Below are 19,448 nucleotides of genomic sequence, written 5' to 3'. Positions count from 1 at the left end.
TCACATGGTTGCAGTCTGTTGCACACAATACAATGAGTAAAAGATTATGGCTAAGAAATCGAAGTAAGAAACTATAACTGCACCAGCTTGCTTTATTTAGTGAAATGATATTGCTTACAATGTGTTGTGGCTGATCAAAGCTGTTTCCTAGCCTTGGCATTTCACTTCATGGGTTCATTTTTCTTCATTGTTGCCAATATTGTTTCTATTTCTTGATTTTCCTGTGGTAAGGAAATATTTATATCACCATGCTGACTTGCTATCTTTAAAATTATTTTTTTTTTTGAAATGGTTATGCAGTGATCAGTGTGAATATTTTAATTTTGCCCTTTGCCACTCTGACTGTGATAGGCACACTGACCAGCATGGCTAATTTTAAGTTGACTTGCTCGGATATTGGTAGCGTTCTAGCCCCAGTACTTCTAACTTCAATATGAACAACTGCAACCTTTGGTAATTCTAAGTTCCTGCTTCTATAGGCACATCGCAATCTGTATTTCCACTAGCTAGTGTAAATCTAATCCAACCATATTAATACAAGCTACAATCTGTTCTAGACTATTGTACTTCTGGGTTTCAGTACGGGGATGCTGCTTAAATTTTTATTCTTTTGCATATGTAGCAGAAACAGATACTCTAAACCTAATTTCTAGAAAATTTTTCAGGTGAACTAGTGTTCACTTCAGTGAATCAGTATTCACTTCAGTGTGAAATTATCATAACTGTAGCCAGTTTTGCACATTTTTTATTCAATCAGCATATATCTCAAAGTTTATAGCTAAAAAGCTGTCTTTACAATGCTTTATTTTTCGTCCCTGGTTTCCATATCTGATTCTCACCAACTCAGTGGTTACAGTGTGATAGATGTAGGTTACAAGTATTTCTTTTCCTTCTGCCCTCTGCAGGCCTTGTTTGTGTTCTGTGGGCTGATCACAGGCTGCTATTGCTGTTGCTGTCTGTGCTGCTGCTGTAATTGTTGCTGTGGGAAATGTAAACCTAAACCTCCTGAAGGTGAAGAGCAGGAATACTACGTCTCTCCAGAGGACTTGGAGGCACAGTTGCAGTCAGATGAAAGAGGTAGGTGAAAAAGCTATGGGGTTTCTAGAATTACCATATTAGCAGAGCCTCTGACCTAGCGCTCAGGGTTCCCGTTTAAGAGGCAATGCTTGCTTTACAGAGGTTGGCATAGATCTCTAATTGTGTATGTGTGGGAGGGGTGAGTATTTGTGGCATGAGAGTCAGTTGCTCTGGGTAATGCCACCACCAGAAATGTAGTTCCTGTAAACTCATAAGAAATCCCAGTGGTTCTTCACAGATCTTGGAGAGGTCAGCTTCAGAGAAGTAGGTGATCATCATTTAGCCTCCCTTCAACATTCATTTGAATAACATATATGCCAGACTCTTGTGGCTCCACAAAGGGATTCTCTGTCCCAAATAATAGGAAGTATCATGGCAGTTTTGTAAACTATGTCAGGTATAAGGGAGACAGGACTGCTACCCACCTAGCTATATCCATTACTATTTATGAAGCACCTAAACTTCTGTAGAGTTAAACCAATTATTTCTTTTAAATGTAGACTTTTCTGTGTGCTCTGATCATGTTTTTAACTGAAACTGTGAATGGTGGGAGAGTAGCAGCTGCTCTTAGGTGAATAAAAAAATGTAATAAATGGTTCATGTATTAGTTTGAGTCCGTTGGCATTGTGTACAGACTGAAGAACAGTGTATCAACATTGTGCTTTTAAAGAGGAGTGTAAAATTGTATTAGTTTCAGAGGGACGTAACTAATACGTAACAAAACACAGGGCACTGGTTTTCTTCCTCAGTATACTAAACCTTTTGTCTTCCCTTTTCAGAGGCCTCAGACACACCTATTGTGATACAGCCAGCATCAGCCACAGAGACAACCCAGCTCACAGCTGACTCTCACCCCAGCTACCACACTGACGGATTTAATTAAGTTAAGGAAATACTGTAATTAGAATGGATAAATAAATACATGGCCAACTCAACACTAGGATCATGAACATTAGAAGTAGAGATGGGGAGGGGGAAAAATTCTGCCACAGTAAGAAGGCAGCTTTCCAACCTGCTGAAAATATTTTGTAATCCCTTCAGCCTTTTGTCACCTTCTGTGTCGTATCTTGATGATACGTGAAGTGCTGTAGCATGCAGTATTTAAAGCAGTTTATCTATGATCTTATTTGTTTCCTTTCCTCCTCCTTCTCCTTTTTTTTTTTTTAATAGCATGTATGGAGTTATGTTAAATGTGGTGTAATGTACTGAGTTGTCACAAAATAAGTGTGATGGAGACATTCTGCATTTTAAGCAGTGGTATTGGCCTAAAAATGAGATTTTAAAAAAGAAAGCATTTCATAGAAGCCACCATGCTTCCATATAGCTGAGCTGCTGAAGACCTTTAAAAGTTCATGTTTTTTCGTGTGAATGCAATGAGTCAGTTCTCATTTGTCCTTCTTTTCCTGCACTGTTATCTAAGCAAGTTTACAAAGCCAAGAACCAAAAATGCCAGTACTGCAGAACCAGATTTTTCTTTAAAGCTGGTTTTCAGCTTAAATAAATCTATCTTGAAAATTAAAAGGGAGAGTTTCCAATCTTTGAAGAATAAATAGATGAACAGCTGTTTTTGCCTAAGGAGATCTTCAGTGACAGTGTAACCGCGAAGATTAATTTGCCACAAAACCAAATGTAAGTAGGTTTATTCGGTGGTGGTCATGGTAGACTTTAAACTTCAAGCACAATTCTGTTTCAGTTTGACGTTTTTTCCTGAAATTCTGAAGAGCAAATAATGCAGCTTTTCTGAATACATGAGAATCTTGAGGTGAAACTGGTTCATCAGTTTTAATTGGCCAAGTAAATAAAATGCAGATAGTAGGCAATAGTGTAAATGTAAAAAAAAAAAAAAACAAAAACAAAATTTGATTTCTATTAGAAATCTATTAGAATCAATTAGAAATTGAAATCTATTAGAATGTAAATTATTCAAATATACAAATAGGGTATTACCTTTTTTTTAAACAGCTTTTGATAACACAGAAGCCCTTTAATTTTCTCATGAACATCTTTGTGGAATACTTAAATAACTTTTTAAGAACAAAACACCTTTCTTTCTGTTTATATTGTATAATTTGCACAGTCTTGCATTTAGACTTGTTTACATCAGTGTTTTTCTGCTCCTCATAAAAACTATGGGAAAACTGTTGAAAGGTTTTCCCTTTTGAAACCAAATCATTTTTGAATACTACTCTTGAAACTGTGGATTATTGAGATTTATGACAACATCTTAGTCAGCTGGTAAATTGCTGATATTTTTTGTTGTTAATAATCTTGCTTTAGATAATATTGAGTCAGGATCTAGAATAGCTACCAGTAAATCTGCACTTGACACTTTTAGCATTTATTTACAGCTTCTTTAATTTTCATCTTCATGGTTTTATATCATGTTGCCTCCACTGTCCTTTTCGTCCCCTAGCTCCCCTTTTCATTTTTCACCTATTTCTCCTGGGGAGTGATCTAAATCCTCCCATTGACCCATCCAGTATTTTATTTGACAATCTTTTATGCTACTTTTTTACAAGGTCCAAGTGTTGCTTTTGAATGGGTTAAAGCACTGACAGTTTGTAGGAAGACTATCTGAAAATAAAGGGGACTCTCCTGCCTGAGGAGGGCAAAGCATACTGCCACTTGGCTGTTCTAGGTTTGTAAAAAAGTACAGTTTTTCTGGATATTGCCCAGATAAAAGGGGAAAAGAGAAATGTGAAAATCTGTCTGAATATATTTCATTCTGTCTTTCCATGGGCTGAAAATGATAGAGCGGATAGTCTGATGTGAAACCCTGTTAAACATATCAGGTAAAAGAAAAGGTTCTTGACACAGTCTAAATACTAAGCGTGAGATGGTTGCAAACTCGGACTTTGCCGTAGCAGTTGGTACAAGCACATTTATTGCCTGTGTGTGAGCTTGTTGCAGATAGGTATGCTTTCCATAACACACTGAGATTCAAAAATCCAAAATGAACTTTTAATTAACTGATGAGATTTAAGAAACACAGTTGTTAAGTAAATTCTTCCTTGTTGATAGTCCTTCAGAGCTGAAACTTTGTGGCTTACTTATTTAACTTTTTGTATCAGGCAAAACTGTCTTGTGTGGCTTTGAGGACAGTCATATATGATTTGACTTGAGGTCTTTATTAATCAAAGTCTTTGACCCCTTGTAATGAAAAGTAATTTTTAAGGTGGAGAATATAATGTCTCATGGGCTTTTTGTGTAGATTTTGTCTGAAACCTGTTCTTAAAGTAGAATTCCACCCTTGAATATGCTTGAATATCTGTGCAGACTTTATCCCCTTAAAAACTCGCTGCTCAAAATTGCCGTTATAATCTGTGCAAATCAGTCAATGTTCTTGATAAAAATAAAGCATTAAAACTTTTTTGGCTTTGTAAATCAGCATAGTTGTTAAGAGTGACTTGGTAGAATGAGAAAAATGCTGTTTCCTTGTGTTTCCTTGTCTATAATACTCTTCCATTCCCGTGTGTTGGTCTAGATGTGTAACACAAAAGGCTGGTTGTTGCTTTGCTGTGGAACAACTGATGTTCGTTACCTCGGGGTTGATTGTTGGTGTTAATTCCAAATAAGGTTCTATTTCTTAATCACCCTGGGGTACTTACATTGGACTAGAAGAGTTGACTGGAGATTGTGGCATGGAAACTGAGCACTCCAGGCACTTGTCTAATGTACCGCCGGGCCATGGTGAGAGTCACTCTTACTCTGTTCCCCAGAAGCAGTGCAGTGTGAGGAAGCCCTACAGATTTCTCTGTGTGAGCCAGTGTCAAAACTGAAATATATAGAGCAGATGAAGGTTGGAGATGATACCTTTATCCATGTTTTGCACTACTTGAAAGAGATGACTTTCAGGATAAATTTTCTGTTTTAAAAACAAACAAACAGTTCCCCTCCTTTCCAAAACCCAACATTCCAACCAGCAATTAGTTTTTTGTTTAGCAAGTCATGAATTTAAGAGATACTGCTTTCTTCTCAGTTCTTTCTGTGGTTGCGGGAGTCATAATTTTGCCTGTATATTGTATATGCTCATATGATGTTAGATGCTCCAAGTGAAGTTACTCTGAGATCCCAACAAGGAATGAAGGAGAGAAATATGAATATGAGTATTTTTTAAAACTGCTAAGTTTGCCCAGGTTAGTTTTATATCTCTGAGTTTAAGATTACTATATATTAATGTCTTCTTGACTTCTCAAACTGTGTAAGAAATAGTTATTTAAACAGTGTTTCTTTAAAACAAAAATTGTATAATCAGAAGATAGGTAGGTTAATGCCCACTTTTTTCCTTATGTCCTAAGTAAGGTACAAATGTGTCCTGGGATTGCATGAGTCGCAGTTCTGTCTTTGCAAAATGGCCAAATTGAATCCCAGTGAATGCAAGATTGTATTGGAAATGGTGGTTAAAAATCTGGCACTTAAGATCAACTTGCATTTCAGAGCTTAAGTTTATGGAGCTGCAATGTCCCTGCCAGAGCTGAAATAGCATAGCTTTACAGGCAATAAAATCTGGGTGAAAATACTTTTTACTGGCTTATATGCAGAATGTTTCCTTCCAAAATTAAACCTGAGCACTGTTGATTTCTATTTGGTGTGTTGCCAGAATTAAAAACTGAGGTTTGTTTTTCTTTCTTTCCTTTTTTTTTTGTTTTGTTTTGTTTTGACACGTCACATCGTTTTAACGAGTTACGTGAGATCTCTGTTTGAGTAGTTCAGCCACTTCCATCTAGCTCATCAAACCTAGTCAGCATCTGTTTTCTTAACAGTTGTAGCTCCTTGTATTTAGGAGGAGTGTATGGGAGAATCTGATTTGGAGAGTTTCATGGGCTGATATCAAAGACCACCGATTTTTATCCGGAAGTTTTGTTGTATGGAGAGCCATGGTATTTGTAACTTAGGATAAATAAGGAAAGCTACTGCCTCGTTTCAAGGAATGTTTAGGTACCGTCTTTTCTGACAGCAGCAAAGCTGTCTTGGAAGTAGCTGGTGCTGGGCTTGCTGTGCCCTGTCCTGCCTGTGCACAGGGAGTTCCCCAAACCCAATGTAGTACAACAAATAATTCAATATTTCACTTGAAGTGAATGAAGGGGCATCGCACCTGTTAAATGCCAGTTTCATTTTGTTAGTAATATATGTAGAAAGTTCTTAAATATTTATCTGTATATAAATTTGTTTAAACATCAATGGTGTCTGATATTGTGTAGATTTCTGTTAATTCCATGCTGTGATGTTCTAGAGACACTATCTTTTTAGTCTTATTTTTACATTTGTAGTATTTTTAAACTGCTTTAGATATTAGTGCTCATAGTGTTCTTGAAAATGTAATGCTCTTGAAATTTGTGTACACAGTCTACAGTATAATTAGAAACACCTGCTTAGGAAGAGGGCTTTAACATGATACTAAGAAATACTGAGTCTTGGCAACAGTGCTGTGGTTGGGGGGCGGTGCGTTAAAAACCTTTGATGTCGGAGCATATAAGCATTACAGGTATAACCAGGGCAGGAACCTGACAGAAAATATACTCCTGTTCCATTTTTTAAATTGTTATGTAGTGTGGGATGTGACTATGCTTTTTAGGGACTAATCTTTGAGTATTTGTAACATATGCAGTCCTTGAGAGGTACCTGTTTTCTTAACTAGTTTGTGCCCTTTATCTGGTGCCCTTCAGTATTCTTGACATTTCCAAATAACTTAGGAAATGCCTTTGTGCTGCATTTTTTTTTCCTACCCAATGGAACTGAATATTGGCTTAATGTTTAACAGGAGATTCTTCCTAGGTAGTCAGGCAGGCTTTTGCCACTCAGCAGCTCCTGCCTCGTGTTAATAATTCTGGATGCTGTTTCAATCTGCATTAATCTTAGAATCAGAGCACTGAAACATAACCTCTCCCCCCACCATACAAATATTTATAGTGTAAGGTTGGTATTAACTTAACTTGCTTTACCGTTTGGTGCCGCTTCTCTTATTATAGTGGAAATCATCTAGTTTGTAGTATATCATTATGCCAACAACTGCTTAAAATATCTTGAAAGAAGTATAGGTGACAGGTAATTTGTCAGGGTTCAAGTCCTGCTAGAACTATGGTCTGCTCTACGTACTGTATTTGGAGATTTAACTGCTGTCTAAGACTCTGCAAGACTGAAATTCCCATTTCATTCCAAGATGGTGCTTTCTTTACAAGAAAAAACTGTGTAAGGGAAGCTTTCTGTTGTTTTTGTTTGCACAAGCCAAACTCCATAAATCTGGAAGCTATTCTGTCATTTGAAAATAAAATACCAGTTACATGTACAGTTAATTTGGTTGTTAGAAGGAGAGATGCTGGGAATTATTGGTAGCTATGTATATGTATAGAGGAACCTCTTGCACAAAATGGCCATCCATACTTGAGTGCTGTTGTCTTCTCTGCTCCCTTTCCCCCACAGCCAGCAACGTGGGTGTATTCTTGTAGTTTGTGAATGGTCACTTATCATATTCTGTATACAGCAATGGCTTCCAAAAAAATGTGATGATCTACCTGATTCCTGCCAACTGCTCTTAGACCCTGTCCCGTGAAGGTGAAGCTGGGATTTACCTCTCCCATAGAGGAAAGAAAGAAAACCCAACAATAGCAAGGAGGGTAAGGGCAATCTCTGGAATAACTTTGACTTGCATGGGCTGGTATGTGGGGGTATATTAAATATGGTCAATATGCTAATCACTAAAGGTATAATAGAATACATTGATATGTTTTTTTTTTTTTTTCCTATACTGGTTTTAACTACTTTGTACTCTACAAAGTGGGACTCGGTGACTTCACAAAGCAAGGTCCAAACCTGTGCTGTAGGTTTTGGATTGCAACATCATGTGTGTGTATGTATGTATATATGCACATATGTATATATTTATACAACAGGTGTGCATCTAGTACTTGCTGCTGTTTCTTCTTTGGTGGTAAAACATGAAATTTGGCTCAAAGTACTTCTATGAACTCTCAGACAGAAAAGCCAAAGGTGTGAGTTTTGTGTGCCCAGGATTGTGCTTTCTCCTTTCAACTGCAGGAAAAAACAAATAAGATTTGTCAGTTTAAGTGACTGATGAAGGAAGTGGTGAAAGGATCCTGTTGTATAAATAAATAGGTAGTACTAGTGAGAGAGCTGTGCTGTTAGAAAAGGGAAAAATCAATCTTCTACTCAAGTGGATTCCTAAAGTCTTCCCTCCTTGCTAGTGAGAATTTAAACTTGAATCGTATGATGCATTTGCACAGTCTGGTCCAGTTACTCAATTTATAGTGCTTACAGGTTGGATTCATAAGACTTGGAAATACTGCAAGTCATAAAACTAAAGTTAGCTGGTGATTTGCATAAAGGCAAAAAGACTGTGGCCAACGTACGTGTATGTACCACCAAATTACTTCTAGTCATATTGGGTAGAGAATGCAGCTGGCCCTAGTTGGGCCCTATGTTCCAGAAGCTGTTGCCTATCATACAAAACACACGTGAGTTTTCTGCTTCATGGCAATCAGCAGAAATGGGGAAATATATGGGGAATTCCTTTTATTACTTACATGTTTGAAGTTATATTTGTGTCTGTCACTATAGATGAACTTTGAAGTTTGCCAAGTTCAAAACACTTGATGTTTCCTTGTTTGGATGTGTGCCACTTAAGCCGGTTGTTGTCATTCCTTCCTTCCACTACATCCCCACCTTCTCCCACTTTTTGGGGTTGGGTGTGGATTATTTGGTTTGCGTTATCACAGACATCCGAGGCAGTTCAGATTAATTTTGCATGTGAGCAAGGCCCTAAAATAAGTAATTCATTATGGGGTTTTGTTATATTGGCCTCTTTATGAAGCCTGTGGGAGCTGAAAATATAATGAGAGAATGCATTTTGCATTTGCACTGTACTTCAGCTCCAGCGGGGTGGGAGGGGGTGGGGAGAGAAGCCCACATTAAAAAAAAAGGGGGGGAAAAAAAAGAAAAAAGAAAAAAAAAGTTAGCTGTTGTAAAAACAATCAAAGTATAAATGCATCTGAAAAGCAATTATAATATAGACATATATATATTTTGTTATGTTACTAAAGGACCACACTTTGAATTGTATGTAAGTAAATGTGGCTGTCTGAACTTTGTGGATTGTAACACTCGATACTACTGAGCTCCTGTACATACACGCAGTTACAGCAGAAGGAATTATTTTATGTTTTAGCATGGCAATTTGTGTATTGTATGTCTGAATATAAACTAAAATAAAGATTGCTAAATTATCTGAAACCACTGTTGTAAAATAAATGTTTTCAAAGCGGAAATATACATGGGCTTTTTCTTTCCTTATTTGTACACTTGGACTCATCATGAAAACGAGCACCTGCGTGGCTGGCTGCCCGAAGGACCTGACCTGGTGAGGCAGAGTGTGTTGAGGTGGGCGACCTCAAAGAGGTCGGACGGCTGGTCTTCATCAGCGGCTGCGGAGCTGCGCCCCTTTCCCCTCTCCCTTCCACCTGCGTCTCGGAGTCGCTGGCTCTGAGCGCTAAAGGCCAAAGACCCGAAACATGTAATGGGCTGTTTGACTGCATGCCAAATGTAGGTATCGTGGGGATCCTGAATTTATGAAATAGGCACAAAAATTTCTGGAAACTTGGGAGGAGTGAAACCCTGTAGAAATGACCAAAAAATTACATGAACTGAGAATCGTGTAAATTCGTGGAGTTTACTAAGATTAATGCAATTCTGAAAGAGGAATTGGTGTATGTATAGCACAGCGCTGACATGTATTTGGCAGAATGTATTTTCAGTGAATTCTGTACATGTGCTCAGATAAAGAAATAACTAATCCTATGGTAGGATATCCTTTGAATACAATTGCTGTACCTCATGCATCTTTGCAATCCAATGATTTTTTCCTGCAGATGTTTGTTATCCGTAATGTGCAGAAAGGATTGTTTAGGAAGGTATTAGTAGAGAGAGATATCCTTTCCGTATTAGATGTTTGCTCCCTGTTGCAGAGTTTAGTGCATTTCTGTCTTTTAATGAATATATTCCTTTGGTGTATATGAGAGAAAAGGACTGTTATTCCAGTTTCACTGATGGTGATGTGAGACAGAAAGGCTGAGCGGCTTTTCAGACTTGGAGGTTGCCTGCCAGGGTAGATAATCTAATCCGTGTCTCTCTTGTCTTAGGGCTGCTAGTTTACTTTTTTGCTTTTTAGCCTTTTCCTGTTAAAACCTTGAATAACTGTGCGGGGGTGAAGCGTATCCTACAATTGCAGACCGTTCTCCTTTTGAACTAGTGACTGAAATGCTAGGGTTCCCTTTTGCTGTCGGCTGTGCTGCGTTTCTCAAGCTGTCTGTGTTGCAGAACTACCTGCTCTGCAGGTGGAGCCGAGGCCTCTGCCATTAATAGCCGCTATAGTGGCGTTCTCCTAAAACGTGCTAAAATGCGGTTGGGGGACGCTGACGGGGAGGCTTGCGCACGGAGGAGCCCCCGGGCCGGGAGACGCCGCCGTTGCCAGCCCAGGCAGGGCTGCGCTGGGGAAGCCGCGGGTATCCTGACCTCTCGAAGCGCTGCGTGACGTTCTGCCCCTAAATTACAGCTCCGAAAAGCGAGAGGGATCGGAGCCGGAACGTGGCAGATATCTGGGATGTAAATAGAAGTTGTTGTTGCTGAGCGTTAGGAGAAGTGATCCTAGCGCCTCCACGGAAGGGGCCCAGCACGCAGACCTTGAAGATCTGCTCGTCTGTTTACAGCAAAAATTTCGCTTCACTAAGATGCTTGCATCATCTGAGACTCTTTTACTCTTTACTGCTACAAGTGGAGACACAGAAGCAAAGACAAGTGCAAGATGTGCCGAAGGCTGTTACGGGACTTGTTTCAGAGCCAAGGTGGGAATTCAGCAACAACGCAAGTCCGGTGCTCTGAGCGCTCTGCCTGAACCCCTGAACCTGGATCTGTGACAGGTGAAGCATTGCCGTTACTGTAAGGTTGTGCTGTTGGCACTAGCAGCTTTTATGATCCATGTGGCTTTCCTGGCAACCCCAGTAATTTTGAAGAGTGAATTCCCCATTTGACAGAAGTTAGCTGGAAGAAGGTAAGTACCAAATACTAACGTTTCAACTCAGAGCACACTTGCCGCTCTCAGCGGCAAGCCTTTTCCCCAGTTCACAGGTATGGACTCGGCGTCGCTGGTGTGTCACGTATGTCCTTATTCTGACCCTTTTCATCCCTGCCTTGGAGCTATTTAGAGTGTCTGGTGCCTGCACTTTGTCCCACGCTCCAGGCCCTGACTGCTTTTAAAAGTACGGCCTCCTCTCAGCTTGCCTCCGTGCCTGGTAGGATTTGTGGCTTCTAGAACTGCCTTAAATAGTCTCACGGGAATTTTCAAGCCAGCTGAGTAATGTACGCCCACAGGTAGCCAACGAAGATCTGCGCTTGAGTCTGGAGGAACCGCCGCAGGGCTGGCAGGGAGGTTTCGCTGCCTGGACAGACTCGGAGCCTGCAGTCTGCAGAGGAACCTGCTGATCGAGAACATCGTCAGCATCTCCAAGCAGGAGTCGGCCTGTGCTCAGACAGGTTTGTTCCTTGGCTTTTGGGTGCTGCGACTGTTCTCTCTGAGTCCCCTCAGGAGGAATTTCAGTCCTGCTTTGCTCTGCACACAGCCCCTGATGACCTGTTCTCGCTTTGCAGGACTCGGTCCCCTTGGGACCGTGCAGCTCTGCTCTGCTGCACGGGCCCCTCGTGCCACGGGTGAACCCTGCCCTGGCTGCAGGGCACTTGGGTGGCTTTGGCACCGGTGCCGAGAACCGAGAAAGGATTCCCGCGTTGCTCGACCCTGCTGCCGTAAGGGTTGTGCATGCGTGTGGCTGGGGACAGCGTCTAGAGGGAGCACGGGCAGGGCAGGCAGAGGTGGGAGCAAACTGCTCCAGCTAATGGCCCGAGGGTGCTCGACAGCAACCGGTGTCTTCAGCTGGCCGGGGCTGCCCTTGCCAGGCACCAGCGACCCGCAGCCGGGTCCCTCCAGGCTAAAGCCAGCCCGGACCGATGAAAGCGGTCCGGGACCCTGCTGCGGGAGGCGCTTCCCCCGGGGCCCCGGGAGGGTTTGCAGCCGGAGGTGCCTTTCCGGCTCGGCTGCAGGCGTGCTCCCTCTTTGCCGGGAACAGGAAGAAAAAAAACCCAAAACAAAAATCCCCAAGACGATCCCAGTGTTCACACTCTCCTCCCTTCTTTGCTCTTCTCTCTTCATTTAGCTCCAGGCCTCATTTAAAGGCCAAACCCCCTCCCAGCTGCGGGGAGCGTGTGGAAGAGACCCCCAGCATCCGCCGCACTACGGGCACGGTGCCCACCCGGCAGCACGAGGAGGGCACGGTCGCTCCCCCGACGGACGTCGGGGACCTTCGGAGGGTCGCTCCCCCGACGGACGTCGGCACGCAGCAGAAGGCTGGTACCTCCTGGGGGGTCCCGCTCCGGTGGGAGCTTCTGCTCACGGCAGTGCAGGGGAGCAGGAGCAGGGCTGGAGCCCGCGGAGGGCTGGCAGTCCTCCGGCAGGGCTCTGCCGCGAAATCCACGCTGCATCCTCCCCTCGATCCCCGGCCGGCCCGTGGGAAACGGCGTCGCGTCCTGCCGGCGGGCGTCTTCGGGCCGCGGTGCTCAAGGGCTGCGCGGGGCCGGAGCTCGGTGCCTTTGAGCGGTTCAGACAAACCTGGCGTTTTTTTTTTTTCTTGCAGAATGTCGTTTATTCTCTATAACGGAACTAAAGCTACTTACAAGCCACTTTGTGGTTTGTATCGTGGATTATTTGCGTGCATGAATTTCAACCCCAATTCAGGGTGAAGCCCTTGTACCTCAATACTGGACCTCCCGTGGGACAGTGCTCTGCTGTTCACTGCGCGCTATAAAGCAGTACAGTTTGCTTTCCTGACTACCCCCCACTGCCACCAACCTACCATGGATTTTCCTTCGCTTTGAAATGCTGAGTACAAGCGCGCAGTGGCCCAGTGCTAGGACTGATGAAGGACGTTCTGCCCCTCTGCCGCTGCCCGCGTTGCAGTCGGCAGAAGCCGGCGGTTGCGCCGTGACCTTGGACCGGGACAAGCGCCGGACGCAGAGGCCGGCTCTGCGCGGACGTCTGACTGCGCCTGCGCCATCCCGGAGGGAGATCGGGTCGCGAAGGGGCCCTGGACGCCCAGCGCCGAGCTGCCCCCGCTCAGGCTTCCCGGCGCAGGACGAGCAGCGGCGCGGCGGGACCTCGGCCCGGCGGGACGGGCTGCTCCGTGCACAGAGCTGCCTTCGCCGGGTGAACGGGTGAGGCCGCGCGGGCTGCGACGGGGACGGTGGCACGGGGAGGGACCGTGCCAGGAGCCCCCGCCGCTAAGCAGTGGGGCGGTTGTAAAGCTCCTGGGGCTGCCCTGTGCTGCCAGGAAAGCTCCTACACGGACGCCGCTCTTCTGAGCGCGCCGGAGAGCCGCAGCTCGCCGGCGCCGCGGCCAGGAGCCCGGCAGGGGCCGGGGGAGCCGCCGCCGCCCCTGCGACGGCCTGCGGTCGCCTTCCCGCCCGCGGGAGACCCCGGTCCCCGGAGCCGCTCGCCACCGGGACGGCGCGGCAGCGTCCGGGACCCGGCCGAGGCCGCTGGCCGTCGGTCCCCGGGAGCGGTCGGGTAACGCGCTCTCCCCCTTCCTGCCCACCCCTCCCCAAAGCCCGGCCCCAAAGCCACCGAGGGCGAAAGCTCCCTCCCGAGAGGGTTAAAAGTGCTTCGGAGCTGGCTCGGGCAGTGCGTAACTGCCTCCTTTTTAACGGACTGCTCCTCCCTTTCCTTGAGGTAATTACTGCTTTTATGTATTCCTTACTTTTTTCTTCTTCTTCTTCTTCTTCTTTTTTTTAATAGGAGAAAATATACCTTCACCAAAAAAAGAATAAAAGAATAAAAGCCTAAAAGCCAGCCCACAGGATGATCACAGCACATTATCCGTGTGAGGCAAGCGTGCCCCGTGTAAATACCAGCCTACTTCAAAGAAGATCAAACTTTGTGTTCCCGCAAGGTGCAAGACCCAGAATCGCTCTCGCTGGCTCGGCGCGAGTGTATTTTTAGCTGCGCTTGCCGCTCGGCGCGGGGAGCCACCGGCGCTCTTCTGGGCTGGTTAACAGGGCTGCAAGGAAGCCCCGGGAGCCCGCAGGGGGGATCAGCCCCACGTGCGCCGGCAGCTCCCCGGGGCCCTGGGTCCCCGAAGGAGGGGCGCCCCGAGAGCCGGGACGGGCTTGGTGCGGCGCGGCCCCCTCCGCGCCCCCCCCCCCGCCCCTGCGCCCGCCGCCTCCTCGCGTTGCTTACGGCACCAGGGAGAAACGGGGGGATCGTAAACCGTCGAGCAGAAAAGCCCGGTAGGATCCTGCCGCCTGCCCGACACTCGGTGCTGTGGGGTGCCCCGGGCAAAGGGCTTCACTTCCCCCCTTAACCAAAGGGGCAGCTGGGGCAGGGCCCTCGCAGCCCAGCGGTGCACCCGAGACCCGGCTCGGGCGGCCGCTGCCGATGGGTGGTGCATTTTCTGTTTTTTTTTTTTTCTTTTTTCTTTTTTCCCCCCAGATCCAGACCGGAGCGTGGGAGCCAGCCACGACACCCCCGAGCGCCGCGTGCAGCGGAGCGGAGCTGGAGAAATCTCAGCCCTGCGCAAGCAGGGAGAACCGGCCACGCGCTTGCTCCACGCCGGCGTTTCAGGTGAGACGCGGGGAGGGTCGGCGGGGGCGCGCGGGGAGCAGCCGGCGCTTCGAGGCGCCGCGCAGCCGTGCGTCCCGGCGGAGCGGTGTCCCCGCGCGAGCGCCAGAGCACGGCACGGGGCAGGTGCGAGGGCGACTTTAATGCAGAACAGGGAGGAGGATGCGCGGGACAGCAGGGTGCGCGGGGCCCCCCCGGAGGGGACGCCGCCCCCCGCCCCGGGGAGCGCGGCCAGCCCCCCGCCGCTTGCTGTGGGGCGCGTCTCCGTTGAACCTCCCCCCCCCCTCACTTCCCTATACTTTGCAGCAACAGCTTATTGCTCAGCGCCTTCTGGGCCAGTCTCTCCTCCCGGGACATCTCCAGGAACTCGCGGAGCAGGTGGAAGGTGAGGTCCAGGGAGTTGGGTTTGCCGTCCCGCCGCCTGCCGGCGTGCAGCGCCCGCTGGGCCCGGGGGGCCGCCGAGGGCTCTGCCCCGTGGGGCGGGCAGAGCTGGGGCAGTCTCTGGGCCGGGGGGCTGGCGTCGGGCAGCGGGGGCCGCGTGGCTCCTGGCCAGGGCTCCCAGGTGGGCTGGGGGGCCGGGGCGAGGCGGCGGGCCGGGCCCCGGGGCCACTGCAGGGGCGAGCAGGTCTCCGAGGGCAGGAAGAGCAGGACGAGGACCGAGGCAGCCGAAATCATCCTGACCCGCATCGCAGCCGCTCCGGGGCCGGGCGCCTGCAAGACACCCCCACACCCCCCCAGAGCCCCCCGCTGCGGTCAGGGCTGTCTGCGGGGCTGGAAACTCCCCCTCCCCCCAAGACGGGACCCCCGGGGATGGGGACCCCCCCATCCCTGTGACTAGACCCCCTTGGGAATGGGACCCCCCCCCCCCCCCCGCAACGGGACCCTCTCGGGGATGGGGACCATTCATACCCCCCCCCCCCGTCCCTGCGACGGGACCCCCCAGGGACGGGGATCCCCCCCCCCCCAGGACGGGACCGCCCCCCTCCCGTGGGGAGCCCGAGGGAGGCGCTGCTTCGCGGGGGTCCCGGCTCCCCCCGGCGCCGCTCACCGCTCGCCGCCCGCTCCGCCGCGGCACCTCGCCCGCAGACGGCGCCGCGCGCCCGCCGCCGCGCTATATAGGGGCGGCGGCCCACGTGACCGCGCTATATAGGGGCGGCGGTTCCCCCCCCCACACACACGTGACCGCGCTATACCGGGCGGCCCACGTGACGCGGCGCGGGGCCGCGGGCGGGCGCTGTCCGCGGTGCTGAAGGGCCGCGCGGGGCCGCGGCGGCTGCGCTCGCGCGCGGGCGTGCAAGCGCGCGTGCAAGTGTGCGCGCGTGCAAGTGTGCGGCGGGGTGTCTGCACGCAGGCGTGTGTGTGCCGGGGTGCGCAGGGGTGCAACTGCGTGTGCAGCAACATGCGTGTGCAAGGGATGTGTGCGCGTGGGTGTGCGGGCGTGTATGTGGGTGTGGGCGTGTGTGTGCAGGGGATGTGTGTGCATGTGCAGCAGGTGTGTGCAGGGTTGCGTGCACGTGGGCGTGTGTGCAGCACGTGGGAACGCAGGGGTCCTGACCGGGCTGCGCGAGGGCTTATGGGGACCTGAGGGGCAGAAGCGAGTGACGGTGTGTGCGAGCAAACGGTGTGCAAGGCTGGGGGGTGCAAGACGAGGGTGAGGGCGGTGGAGGGGTGTGTGCAGGCGGCGGCGCAGGGTGGGCGTGCGGAGGGTGTGAAGCGGGTGCGAGGGGCGCGTGCGGGGGCGGCAGCGCGTGTTTGGGGACGTTAAGGAGCCGAGCGGGGGACAAGCTGCGAGACAGGGTGCGACCGAGGGGGTGAGGAGCGCCTGGAGCAGCTTGTGCACGTGCGTGTGTGCATGCGTGTGCAAGGGAGATTGTGTGTAAGGACGGCGGGGGCACGTGCGGGTGAGTCATTCCCCCCGCTCCCCATGGACCCCCGGGACCTGCCGCCCGCCCTGGCACTGGGGCCGGGCTGCTCCGGCACCAACCGCTCCAGCCCCGCGTAGGGGCGTCTGCGTCCGCGGGGCCTCCTGGCTCCCCTACCGAGGCTCCCGAAACCCGCCCCAGCCCCGGCCCCGGAGGGCGGCGCGGCGCGAGCAAACGGCTTTTTCGGGTGCTTAACCCCGAAGCCGAAGCGAGGCCCCCTCGAAAAGCCAAGCCCCGCGTGCCCGTGCGGGCGTGTGCGGGGCGCTGGGCGAGTGGCAGGCGTGCCCGGGCGCACACGCGTGTGCGTGGGCTCTGCCCGCGCCGCGCTCGGCTTCGCAGCCCGTCGGTTCGCGGAGCTTTTCTCCTCCAGAAGCTGCCGAGCGAGCGCGCGCCCCGGCGTCCTCCCCGGCGCGTCCGCGTGATTCATTCCGTGATATCACGCAGATCAAAACTTCACTGCAGAAGCTTAAATGTGCTTCTGGAGCGCAATTTGCCTCCTTTGGCTGAACGCAAAGGAAACGTTCTTTTCTCGGCCTCCTCACCCAGGGCGGACGCACCTCTGGATGCAGATTGGGGGCCGAGGGACTCGTACACGCGATTCGTTCGCCTTTTCCTCCCTCCCTGCTGGAGCTTCCATCATTCAGCACTTGGAGCTAAGCAATCACTTCAACTTGCAAAAGTGCTGCCTCTAAAATTAAAATTCCCTCCTGAGGATTGAATGTTTCAGGAGGAGGAGGAGGAGGAGGAGGAAGAAAAGGGGAAAAAGAAAAGCGCATTAACCAGAACTTGAGTGAAGGGCACGAGCCTCCCCCCCCGCCAACCGCAGCAGAGTCACGCTCTGGCTGGGGACCCCCGAGACGCTGCTTTCTGGGGGGTCCCTGAAGCGGGCCAAGCCGAGCTCGGCCGGCCGGCGAGCCGGGGCTCCGCCGCGCTCCCTCGCGCCCTGGGAGGAACGCGCAGCAGGAGCAAGGAGGGCTCTGGGCTGCGAGGAGGGGGGAACCCGCCCTGGCCGGGCGCTCGGAGCCCCGGCGCCGGGTTGCGCCCGCCGTCGCTTGGCTTCTCCCCCACGCATCTCGCGCCCCTGCTCCCTGCAGCGCCGGGGCTGAGTAACGGGTGACGGCGCGATCCGCAGGGCAAAAAACCCCCCCGTTTTCCAGTCTCCTCGGGACCGGCAGAGCCCCCGGGCGAGGGAGTCGCCGGGTCCTTTCCCGGTGCTCGGAGCAGCCTCCGTACTTGCGTTAACCTGGGTCCAGCTTCTAGGTAGAGGCACAATTTTGACAGAGGAGCCAAAAAGCAAACGTTTACTCGATTAAAGGATTTACTGTTCTCCGTGGGGCGTGCTGGAACCTCTTCGGAGGTTCCAGCGGCGGGTCGGCCGCCTGCCCGTTTCCTTCGGACGTTTGGGTTCCTCACGCGGAGGCGAAGCCGAAGCGGCTTGCGGGGCGCCGAGGAAGGGTCGGAAGGGAGCTCGTCCGGCGGCTCTTGCTTCTCCGGGAAATTAATGAGCCTGGAGGCGCTGCTGGGAGCTGCTGCCTGCCGGGCGCCCGCGGCAGCTCCCCGGAGATCCCGGGCTCCGGGTCTGCGCTTGCTGTGCACGATGGCCGCGTGAAAACTGCGGTGCGGGAAGCCGAGGGCTGGCGCATTTCCACCGCGGCGGCCCCGTCCCCGCGGCTCTCGGCCGGGGTTTTGCAAGGGCGACGCGAGCTCCGGGACCTCGGCTTGCACGGCAGGGCTTTGCACGGCCGGGACTCGCGGGACCCGGGGGCGCGCGGCGCGGGTGTGCGCGGCGCACGCGTAGGGCAGGGCTCTGCCAGGCTACGGCCGTGGCTACGCAGCGCCTCGCTGGGCCTCGGGGGCCCCCCGGCTACAGAGCCCGTCTCCTCTTTCGCTGTCCCCCCCGGCCGGCTCGGGGGTGGTAGCGCTTTGCTGCGTTTTTCTGCAGGTCCCTCTGCTTTAGGATTAGTCATTGAATTATAGGAAAGGCAGCGAATCCGATAAGCACGCCTTGTGCTCGTTCGGTTTATTTAGGAAGCTCAACTTGGATTTTAAAAAAAAATTTTTTTACATTTTTTTTTAAGGCCCAATCACCAACGAACGACGCAGCCATCGCTGAGGAGCCCCCGCGCGCCGCCTGGGGATTAATTACTGCCGCTTTTAAGGCTGTCACTTGCTCTTCCTGTAGCCCCAGCCGCCGGGAGCCGAGCGTCAGCAGTGCTCCGGGCACGCCGCAGCCGTCAGCCGGCTCCGCTTGCCGGGACGCTCCGAAGGAGCCGGCGGCAGCAGCTCCCGCGCTCCCTGCCTCGGAGCCGCGGCTCCCGGGCCGCCCCGCGCCCGTTCCCGCGCCCGTTCCCGCCCCCCCGCTCCGCCGCGGCGCGTCCGGGGGCGCCGGGCGGCCTCTCCCGCTCTGGAGAAGGCGTCTCGTGGGCTGACGAACCTGAGATTGACCCTCGTGTTTCACCATTCTCAGGTCGGACAGTCCTCGAGGTGCCCCTCGCCTGGGCGGCCGCCCCGGCCCCGCTCTGCCGCCGGCACCCCGCGGCGGCCGCGGCCGCGTGGACCAGGTAAGGCGGAAATTCCCGTACCGGCTTCCGCACTCTACAGAGGCCTTAACATCCTCCAGGGAAGGGGATCTCTCGGCCTTTTCCTTGCAGTCTGATGGCAGAGCTTCCCCCTCCCCCGCCCCATAAATGAGAAAAATGAATGAACTACAAAAAAGAAGGATTTTTCTTTCTGAACTTTGCACAGGCGATCGCGGCCGTGCAAAACCCGAGCGGGCC

The 19,448-nt window shown here is 50.9% G+C and overlaps 2 protein-coding genes and 1 long non-coding RNA gene across 3 annotated transcripts in view; 2 read left to right on the top strand and 1 right to left on the bottom strand.

Moving 5' to 3' along the window:
* DNAJC5 (DnaJ heat shock protein family (Hsp40) member C5) overlaps positions 1–9,342 on the top strand; it is a 38,356-nt gene extending 29,014 nt beyond the window's left edge. The window contains exons 5-6 of the mRNA XM_062589251.1: positions 906–1,077; positions 1,857–9,342. Coding sequence (XP_062445235.1) covers positions 906–1,077; positions 1,857–1,960 — 276 coding nt within the window. The 3' untranslated portion in view covers positions 1,961–9,342. The remainder of the gene's footprint in view (positions 1–905; positions 1,078–1,856) is intronic.
* A 3,867-nt stretch (positions 9,343–13,209) lies between these two features.
* On the top strand, positions 13,210–15,154 carry LOC134147783 (uncharacterized). Its single transcript, XR_009960063.1, has 4 exons — positions 13,210–13,347; positions 13,928–14,081; positions 14,621–14,752; positions 15,056–15,154. It is a non-coding gene; the product is annotated as an uncharacterized LOC134147783 (long non-coding RNA).
* Positions 14,872–15,825, bottom strand: LOC134147782 (corticoliberin-like). Its single transcript, XM_062589277.1, has 2 exons — positions 15,798–15,825; positions 14,872–15,460 (listed from the first exon to the last, which is right to left on the bottom strand). The coding sequence occupies exon 2, from the start codon at positions 15,434–15,436 to the stop codon at positions 15,035–15,037; it is 402 nt and encodes a 133-aa protein (XP_062445261.1). The 5' UTR covers positions 15,437–15,460; positions 15,798–15,825; the 3' UTR covers positions 14,872–15,034.
* Positions 15,826–19,448: the final 3,623 nt, after the last annotated feature.

This window comes from Rhea pennata, chromosome 16 (genome assembly GCF_028389875.1).
Source record: "Rhea pennata isolate bPtePen1 chromosome 16, bPtePen1.pri, whole genome shotgun sequence".
In the NCBI taxonomy this organism is placed as follows: Eukaryota; Metazoa; Chordata; class Aves; order Rheiformes; family Rheidae; genus Rhea; species Rhea pennata.
Note: the sequence above shows the minus strand (reverse complement) of the source record. Positions and strands in the feature narration are given on the sequence as shown.